Below are 10,077 nucleotides of genomic sequence, written 5' to 3' on the forward strand. Positions count from 1 at the left end.
GTGAAAACAGAGTTGGGTGCTGTGGTATCGGTGAGGGTAATCAGAAGTGGTCTTGTGGTAATTGTTTGTGTTTCTGCTGGTCAGAGGGAGAAGGCGCTCCGTGTTAAACAAATGAGGACAAGAAAGGTAAATTGTTTCTCTCCCAAGAAAAGGATGCCAAAGGAGTGATTACTGGGGTAGCAGTAAATGTAAACGTTGACCAATTTAAGGGGAAGATTCACAGTGTTTGTGATGCTTGTCGTTTGAGGTAGGACTAAATAGATGTAAATAGTGGAGTAGGGTGGTGTTATTTTTAAGAAATTGTGAGTGTAGTGTTAAAATTAGAAGGTAGGGTATTTGTTAATTTATTGCTTTTTTCAAGCAAAGTATAAGGGAGGAGGCGGTAATGCAACATTTATTGGATGCCAACCGCCGTTAAACCTCATCGAAGAAAAAGGAAAGGAACAGGAAGCGAGAGGATCAACTCGGCGGCAAATCTGCTCCCCCAGCAGGTTGCGTTTTTTTTTCGTTGTTTCGCCCACCAAGCAAGTCGTTTTGTATGTAGGTCAATGACAATGTCGAATTTGGTCAACTACAATATGAATGCCTTATATGTTACGTGAGGTTTATTTGATCGAATAGAAGTTTCGTAATGCTTAAATTGTTATGAGTGTACAGATATAAGTAGGACACGTGACATCCCGGCAATTTTGAGGGGAAAAAAACACTTTTTATTGGAGTTGCCTCTAGATCGACATGCATATTCATTCATGTGATGGGGCAGTTGCATAGCGTAGAAATGATAGGCGGGAACTAGACAGCCCCTTTGTGGACAGCAACTCCCATTTTTAGGGCGGAGAGACATGTATCTTGTCAGTATATCTATTATTTTTGGCTAAATACAAACGAGATAATCCCGTGTTGAAATGGATTGAGATTACGTCAACTAAAAAACGATATATTTTTTTGCCACACCTATCAGTCGTTGAGATATATATTAATAATTATATGTTCGTGGATTTCATTGTTTTTTTTAGCTCGGTAAGTCACGTTAGCCATAGAAGTAGCTTGGGTATGGTTGTTGTTATTGTGCCCGTGCATTTTAAATAGCCATCTAGTTACTTGATTGATAATTTATTATCTGAGTTCATTCAGGGCACGAGAGGGGTTGGAAATGTGACATTTCCAATGCCTAATTTTACACACCCATCATGTATAGCTAGCTTTTCAGACAATAAACTGAACAATAGACGATTCAGTTGTTTCGCATGACGTTTTTATTTTTATTATTTGATTATCCCTGAATAGCACGTAACGTTAGCGAGTCTACATTTTAGTCTCAAGCATACTTTGTAGTGTATTGTGCTAGGCTTGGTGCTGGTTAGGGAAGGGTTAAGTGCTATATGCATTACCTAACAATGTTAGCTAATTTGATTCTGAGAAAATATTGCTGTTCTTAGAACAGCTCTCTCATTTGAGGTATCCCTACATTCGGTTTACAGTAGTAATGTTCCTACAACCTGCACCAGAACACTGCTTCTTAGTTAGGCAATTTTTTGTGTGTGCATAATCTCTCTTTACTTTGTAGGTGTAAACTGTATTTACATTGGAATTATATTATTATACTGAACAAAAATATAAATACAACAATTTCAAAGATTTTACTGAGTTACAGTTCATATAAGGAAATCAGTCAATTTAAACAAATGAACTAGGCCCTAATCTATGGATTGGGCATGTGCGCAGCCATGGGTGGGCCTGGGAGGACATGAGCCCACCCAATTGGGAGCCGGGCCCACTCACTGGGGAGCCAGGTCCAGCCAATCAGAATCAGTTTTTCCCCACAAAAGGGCTTTATTACAAACACAAATACTCATCAAATTCATCAGCAGCCCTGATGGCTGGTCTCAGACAGTCCCGCAGTTGTAGAAGCTGGAGGTGGAGAACCTGGGCTGGCGTGGTTACACGTGGTCTGCTGTTGTGAGGCCAGTTGGACGTACTGCCAAATTCTCTAAAACGATGATGGAGGTGGCTTATGGTAGCGAAATGAATGTTAAATTCTCTAGCAACAGCTCTGGTGGACATACCTGCAGTCAGCAGGCCAGTTGCACGCTATTTCAAAACGTGTGACAAAACTGCACATTTTAGTGGATTTTTATTCTCCCCTGCTCAATGTTAACATGCCACACCTGTCAGGTGGATGGATTATTTTGTCAACGGAGAAATGCTCACTAACAGGGATGTAAACAAACTTGTGCACAAAATTGGAGAGAAATAAGCTTTTTGTGTGTATGGAACATTTCTGTGAAAAACAAATTCAACTCATGAAATATGGGACGAACACTTTACATGTTGTGTTTAATATTTTTGTTCACTATACATCTAGCATAACCATACACATTGCTTGTCTGAAACAGTAAAAAAAATATCCAGTCCAGACTAGTACAACACCCAGCCTAAATGCTGACATCACATTTATGCATTTGGCAACTGTTGCAAAGTCTGAGGTTGAAAAACCTTTCTCTGTTGTAAAGCAGCATCATTTGTAAAAATTGTTATTGGTAAATCCATTGTGTCTCCCCTCCAGCCATGACTCTGAGCATGTCTCCGGCTGCGGTGTGCCAGTGCTTTACACTGGTGTCACTGTGCACATCCATCGCCGACCCAAACTGGATCCAAGTCATGAACAACACTGACCCTGGAGGCAAACAGCTCATCTATGGTGTGGCTTTCATACTGCATGCTCCCCAGAACCTCACTGACACAGGTAGGGGCAAGACTGGAGGTGGAAGAAGTGTTGTACTGAGGATTGTCTTTTCACTCTTATCAAGTTTTATTGGTCGTATGTACGGAATACACATGGTATACACCGTCCAATGACATGCTTGCTTGCAGGTTCCTTCTCGACAATGCAACATCAATAAGAAATAAAATAATATAAACAAAGTAAATCAGTAGCATATAATACACATTTTGGCATAAGTATAATACAGGAAGACAATATATATAGTCCAATATTTACATGTGTTTTGGAGAAAGGATGGATTGGGGGGCAAGTGTCATGTTGACACTGTTAAAATGTGCTCACGCTATGTCTGATAATATGTGTCTGTATTCTATTCTTCTATGTTTGCATTGTCCATATGTAATTGTGTGTATTCCCTGCTTGAGCACATTAGTCTGTGAGCAGCTGTGGGTGTACTGTAAATGTTTATACAGTGCCTTCGGGAAAGTATTCAGAACCCTTGACTTACAACCTTATTCTAAAATTGATCAAATAATAAATGTACACACAATACCCCATAATGACAAAGCGAAAACAGGTTTTTAGAATTTGTTTGCAAATGTATAAAATAGAAATACCTTATATAACTATTCAGACCCTTTGCTATGAGACTCGAAATTGAGTGCATGTGCATCCTGTTTCCATTGATCATCCTTGATGTATTTAAAACTTGATTGGAGTCCACTTGTGGTAAATTCAATTGATTGGACATGATTTGGAAAGGCACACACCTGTTTATATCAGGTCTCGAAGTTGACCGTGCATGTCAGAGCAAAAACAAAGCCATGAGGTTGAAGGAATTGTTCGTAGAGCTCAGAGACAGGATTGTGTCGAGGCACAGATCTGGGGAAAGGTACCAAAACAATTATGCAGCATTGAAGGTCCCCAAGAACACAGTGGCCTCCATTCTTTAAATGGAAGAAGTTTGGAACCACCAAGACTCTTCCAAGAGCTGTCCGCCCGGCCAAACTGAGCAATCGGGGGAGAAGGGCCTTGATCAGGGAGGTGACCAAGAACCCGATGGTCACTCTGACAGAGATTGAGTTCCTCTGTGGAGGTGGGAGAACCATCCAGAAGGACAACCATCTCTGCAGCACTCCAACCTTTAGACCTTTATGGTAGAGTGACCAGACGAAAGCCACTCCTCAGTAAAATACACATGACAGGCCACATGGAGTTTGCCAAAAGGCACCTAAAGACTCTCAGACCATGAGAAACAAGATTATTTGGTCTGATGAAACCAAGATGAAACTTGGTCTGAATGCCAAGCGTCATGTCTGGAGAACACCTGGCACCATCCCTACGGTGAAGCATGGTGGTGGCAGCATCATACTGTGGGTTTAATTTTCAGCGGCTTGGACTGGGAGACTAGTCAGGATCGAGGCAAAGATGAATGGAGCAATATACAGAGAGATCCTTGATGAAAACCACCTGCTCCAGAGCACTCAGGAACTCCGACTGGGGCGAAGGTTCACCTTCCAACAGGACAACGACCCTAAGCACACAGCCAAGACAACGCAAGAGTGGCTTCGGGACAATTTTCTTAATGTCCTTGAGTGGCCCAGCCAGAGCCCGAACTTGAACCCGATCGAACATCTCGGGACAGACCTGAAAATTGCTGTGCAGCAATGCTCCCCATCCAACCTGACAGAGCTTGAGAGTATCTGCAGAGTAGAATGGGAGAAACTCCCCAAATACAGGCGTGCCAAGCTTGTAGTGTCATACCCAAGAAGACTTAAAGCTGTAATCGCTCCCAAAGGTGCTTCAACAAAGTACTGAGTAAACGGTCTGAATAATTACAGTACCAGTCAAAAGTTTGGACACACCTACTCATTCCAGGGTTTTTCTTTATTTTTTACTATTTTCTACATTGTAGAATAATAGTGAAAACATCAACTATGAAATTACACATATGGAATCATGTAGTAAACAAAGTGTTAAATAAATCTAAATATATTTTATATTTGAGATTCTTAAAAGTAGCCACCCCTTGTTTTGATGACAGCTTTGCACACCCTTGGCATTCTCTCAACCAGATTCATGAGGTAGTCAGTCACCTGGAATTAATTTCAATTAACAGGTGTGCCTTGTTAAAAGTTCATTTGTGGAATTTCTTTCCTTCTTAATGTGTTTGTTTGAGCCAATCAGTTGTGTTGTGAGAAGGTAGGGGTGGTATACAGAAGAGAGCCCTATTTGGAAAAAGACCAAGTCCATATTATGGCAAGAACAGCTCAAATAAGCAAAGAGACACGACAGTTCATCATTATTTTAAGGCATGAAGGTCAGTCAATCCCAGAAAATGTCAATAAATTTGAAAGTTTCTTCAAGTGTAGTTGCAAAAACCATCAAGCACTATGATTTTAAACTGGCTCTCATGAGGACTGCCACAGGAAAGGAAGATCTAGAGTTACCTCTGCTGCAGAGGATAAGTTCATTAGAGTTACCAGCCTCAGAAATTACAGCCCAAATAAATGCTTCACGGAGTTCAAGTAACAGACACATTTCAACATCAATTGTTCAGAGGAGGCTGCGTGAATCAGGCCTTCATGGTCAAATTGCTGCAAAGAAACCACTACTAAAGGACACCAATAAAAAGAAGATAGTTGCGTGGGCCAAGAAACACGAGAAATAAACATTTAGACCGGTGGAAATCTGTCCTTTGGTCTGATGAACCAAATTTGAGATTTTTGGTTCCATTCCAACCGCCTTGTCTTTGTGAGACACATAGTAGGTGAACAGATGATCTTTTAATCTGTGGTTCCCACCGTGAAGCATGCAGCAGGAGGTGTGATGGTGTAGGGGTGCTTTGCTGGTGACACTGTGATTTATTTAGAATTCAAGGCACACCTAACCAGCATGGCTACCACAGCATTCTGCAGTGATACGCCATCCCCATCTGGTTTGCGCTTAGTGGAACTATCATTTGTTTTTCAACAGGACAATGACCCAACACACCTCCAGGCCGTAATAAGGGCTATTTGACCAAGAAGGAAAGGGAAGGAATGTTGCATCAGATGACCTGGCCTCCACAATCACCTGACCTCAACCTAATTGAGATGGTTTGGGATGAGTTGGACCGCAGAGTGAAAGAAAAGCAGCCAACAGGTGCTCAGCATATGTGGGAACTCCTTCAAGACTGTTGGAAAAGCATTCCAGGTGAAGCTGGTTGTGAAAATGCCAAGAGTGTGCAACGCTGTCATCAAGGCAAAGTGTGGCTACTTTGAAGAATATAAAATATATTTTGATTTGTTTAAAACTTTTTGGTTACTACATGATTCCATGTGTTATTTTGTAGTTTTGATGTCTTCTCTCTTATTCTACGATGGAGAAAATAGTACAAATAAAGAAAAACCCTTGAATGAGTAGTTGTGTCACTTTTGACTGTTACTGTATGTAACTGTCATATTTCAGTTGTGTTTCTAATAAATTTGCTATAATTTCTAGAAACCTGATGCTTTGTCATTATGGGGTATTGTGTGTAGATTCCCCCCGATAAATGTAATACATTTTAGAATAAGGCTGTATCGTAACAAAATGTGGAAAAAGTAAAGTGGTATGTGTGCGTTCCCTCCCTGCAGGTCCCCTGGGTGGTGTAAATGGCTGGGGGGTGTGGCTGCTTTATGCCCTGGCAGCTCTGTGCTACAGTGCTGTCCTGCTCTCCAGCTCCTCCTTCCTATTGGACTTCCTGGGGACTGGGATGTCCCACCCTCGACTGGTGGTGTTACTCCACATCTCCACAGGTAACCTAACTTCTCTGTCTCTCATTTTTATTTATTTCTCTCTTGCTCTCTTTTGCTGTCTTTTTCTGTTTTCTCACTCACTGAGGGCTTATCACAATACTGTCATCACTTGAAGAAGAATGCACTCTCACAGGTCTCTCAAAATATGAACTCTCATAGAATGACGAGCCATGTTTGCTGAGCCATGTTAGCTTACATCACTCTCTGCAGTTCTCTCTGGGATTAATTAGTATGTCATTCTCTCTCTCTCTCTTACCAACTCTCTCTATTTTCTTCCTTCCTCTCTACCCAGTGGTTCTCCTCCTGTCTGTTCTGGGAGTGTGTGGGGCCTGCCTGTACATCATTCACTGCAACCTTCAGGAGGGCAAGCTTGGGCCACTGTGGGAATGGGTGGGGGGCTGGACCTGGCCTGGGTCTGGCTCCAGGAGCCAGGGAGGGGTGGCGGGGATGAAGCCTTACCCAGGGGAGAGCTTCTACATCACCATGCTGGGCCTGCTCTTCTCCTGCCTGGCCGGTGTGATCAGCCTGAGCAGCCTAGGGGACACCACCTCCACCCAGAGGGACTACATAGCTGTGGTGGAGTGGGACGACAGTGACACAGAGCCCCTTACCCCCAGGGAGCAGGGAGTGGGACAGTCTGACGAAGAGGAGGGGGTAGGAGACGTGTTGCCTGAAATTACTCAGGGGGAGGTGGGTGGAAGTGGAGACTCCTAAAGGGGTTTCTCGGACCACTACAGAGGTAGAGGTTTGAATGTGTGGCCCAAAATGGCTTAGTTTCGGGCTAGAATAAAAACCAGGACCACACCACACATGGCCTGTAACAGACTTAATTAGACAGCAGTGCTGGCGCCTTCCCTGGTCATGTTTTGAATCCCTATTGCTTCACTGGACCAAGCTGGTGGAATCCAGTCAGGAGCCAAAAAAGAGACCAGATACATTTCCTAATGTTGTTTTAATGTTTGTCTGCCTAAAACATGCCTTCTCGGGGTATGTACAGTTGCACAACATCAAGTCAATAACCCATTTACCCATTTTTCATTGTGGGAGTTTATGCCCAGCGTCTCACACTTGACCTGACCAAGATAAATCGTTCTTTGGCTAGCTGTGATATTTGGAAAAGTGTGACAAGAATGTAACACGGTTAAGCTATTTCTGTCTGTGTGTGACCAGGGAAAGTGAGAGTCTGTATGTTATAATCGATGTGTGATGCAAATTATATGCCCTTCCTGCTCATCAATGGGAACAAGCTTTGACCCTGTTCACATTACTGCAAAATAACCACTGGGGAATGTTCCGGATCAGCGAATGGTTTGTAACAGTTCAGAACCAGAAAATATGTTCAATGAGCAGAAGTTCAGACTGCTTAACATTGCGATCGTAACACAGTACAATCACCTATTCTCCTCTTCTAGTTAACATAAAAATCACTAGAGGAAGGTTTTTCTGATTCTCTTCTTTTAACAGGTTGTTTTTTAACGTATGCATTATTTTAACTTCTTAAAACCCTTTGCACAGTCGTCCATAGTGACACTTTAAGTTTCCCAAATGGTGGAAACAAATCACAGATTTCTATGGAAGATTTACCTGAAGTATACTGAAACTGGAGTTTCCTCTGAGAAATTCCATTTAAAAAGCCCATTTGGCTTCTATTATGGCCACTATAGCTTTAATCACAAATTGAGGAACTATTTATTAGCATGGTTGTTTACTACTATAGGAAAGATTGAGTGGGGATATGAAGTCTTTCCTTTCCACAGTAGGTAGTGTAAATACATGGCTCTTGCCTTTAAATGACTTGCTATCTAATCATATTTGAATATGATGTATTAAATATTTGATGTGCTTAAATATTTATTGTTTCATAAAATGGCACTGCTATTGGTCACTAGATACCTCAGATCACTGTGAAAATATATCCCGGTTTGGCATCTTTAGGCGTCTACATTACAGCACAAACCACTGTATGTATGCTTAACCTACTTGAAGGTAACCAATAAGACAAGCTCCTTGATGGTGCTTGGTTGCATGTGACGGTAGGACCATGGATATTGACTTGATAAATTAAGATGGCTGCCTAGAATCAGGTTTTCCTTACCCGCTTATACCCTCAAGGCCTGTTTCCTGGACACAGATTAATCTTAGTCCTGGACTAGGAAACATTTTCGATGGAGATTGTTTTTAGTTCAAGACTAGGCTTAATATGTGTCTAGGAAACTGTCCCTCAATCTTTTCCTCAGGTACATAGGAAGACGTTCCTTCTCTTATTCCAGGGTCACAGTCCCATCTCTATGAATCCGACTTTTCATTGTTGTTGTTTATGATGCTATTTATTCATTAAACTATTTTTGCGTATTTGTAAAACATGTGTACATGCATTTTCTTTCTGTTCCAGAACAGAAGTGTCCAGTCCAGTTACTCTCATTCCCACTCATCTGCTGCATGTGTTGGTGTCTGTCATCTCTGCTTCTATAGGTTCATTTCCAACCTACATCATCAGGAAATGGTCTTCATCCAAGACCGCACATGACCAGGTATTAACTTAGAATGTACATGGTAATTATCCAGTAATAACCTACAGTATGAATTACTTGTTTTCTTTGGGATTCATTTAAACAAGCCCCCACAACATTCACCATTTGGTACTAGGTTATGAAAATGTGTTTTAATTGTTATAAGTACCTAACGCCATACTATTTCTCTAGTAAATGCCAGTCTACACAGTATCAAAAATGAATTGCTACCAAAATTCAGCCTGTGGCAACATCTTATTATCAAATGAGGCATCTACTGTAGTAGAGGGCTAGGGATTTTCTTTTAACCACAAACAATGAGATCGTCCCCCGATGATGTTTGTTGTAATGGAATGTGTATACAGTATCTTCATAGTGTATATCTGACTACTCTATGCAGGGTTCCATCCTATCAAAGAAAAGTTGTCTGGACCAATGTCAATATTTTCCATAGTTACTGGCTTGTGTTTGTGTGGGGATGTTCTTATTTATCATGGGAGTGTCTAACACCCCTGGACATGATTGACATCTGAATCCTGTCTGTTGTTGACAGTAGGTATCCTGGGTTATATGTAAGACTCATTATAGGGACTGCTAACCTTCTCTTCATTGACAATCAGATGGATCCAAATATACCTCTCCCTTTCAGAACTGTCCCACATCTTTCCTGAAGTCTTTCTGAATGCATAGGCAGGATTTAGGGTTAGCCAGGCAGGACTCGCTGTGAATATGATGTCCCCTCAGTCAGCAAGCAATGACTTCAGCAGACAAACCACTACTGGGTAAATATAAATAATCTAAAGATATGGTTGAATATAGCCTATATCTATCCTATTAGTAGATTGGCACAAGGTTGGTTTACACCTGGGTTGCACTGTTCCAATCAAAAGCCCCTCTCTTTTCCTCTCCCCAACGGCTCCCTCTACTGTCACATGACCCCACTCCCTTCTCTCATTGGACGGAAACCATTACCATAGTGACCTTGATAAATTGTTGATGTCGCCAGTGAATTTGTGAATGAGAGATAAGAAAGGAGAGAAGTGGGAGAGAGTCAAAGAGCCTA

At 41.7% G+C, this 10,077-nt stretch overlaps 1 protein-coding gene across 2 annotated transcripts; it reads left to right on the top strand.

The window, feature by feature from the left end:
* Window positions 1–274: 274 nt before the first annotated feature.
* Window positions 275–8,855, top strand: LOC110509837. Of its 2 annotated transcripts, none has more exons than XM_036968110.1 (4): window positions 275–491; window positions 2,567–2,746; window positions 6,343–6,504; window positions 6,797–8,855. In XM_036968110.1, the coding sequence occupies exons 2-4, from the start codon at window positions 2,569–2,571 to the stop codon at window positions 7,216–7,218; spliced, it is 762 nt and encodes a 253-aa protein (XP_036824005.1). In that variant the 5' UTR covers window positions 275–491; window positions 2,567–2,568; the 3' UTR covers window positions 7,219–8,855. The 2 variants fall into 2 exon arrangements, with proteins under 2 accessions (XP_036824005.1, XP_021446647.1); XM_021590972.2 differs by lacking the exon at window positions 275–491 and adding an exon at window positions 528–1,020.
* The last annotated feature ends 1,222 nt before the right edge of the window (window positions 8,856–10,077 follow it).

Source organism: Oncorhynchus mykiss, chromosome Y, assembly GCF_013265735.2.
Source record: "Oncorhynchus mykiss isolate Arlee chromosome Y, USDA_OmykA_1.1, whole genome shotgun sequence".
Classification (NCBI taxonomy): Eukaryota; Metazoa; Chordata; class Actinopteri; order Salmoniformes; family Salmonidae; genus Oncorhynchus; species Oncorhynchus mykiss.

Coding starts and splice junctions, on each gene's coding strand:
- LOC110509837 (XM_036968110.1), top strand. CDS start 2,569: ATGACTCTGAGCATGTCTCCGGCTGCGGTGTGCCAGTGCTTTACACTG. Junction 2,747..6,342: donor CCAGAACCTCACTGACACAG/GTAGGGGCAAGA, acceptor CCCTCCCTGCAG/GTCCCCTGGGTGGTGTAAAT. Junction 6,505..6,796: donor GTTACTCCACATCTCCACAG/GTAACCTAACTT, acceptor CTCTCTACCCAG/TGGTTCTCCTCCTGTCTGTT.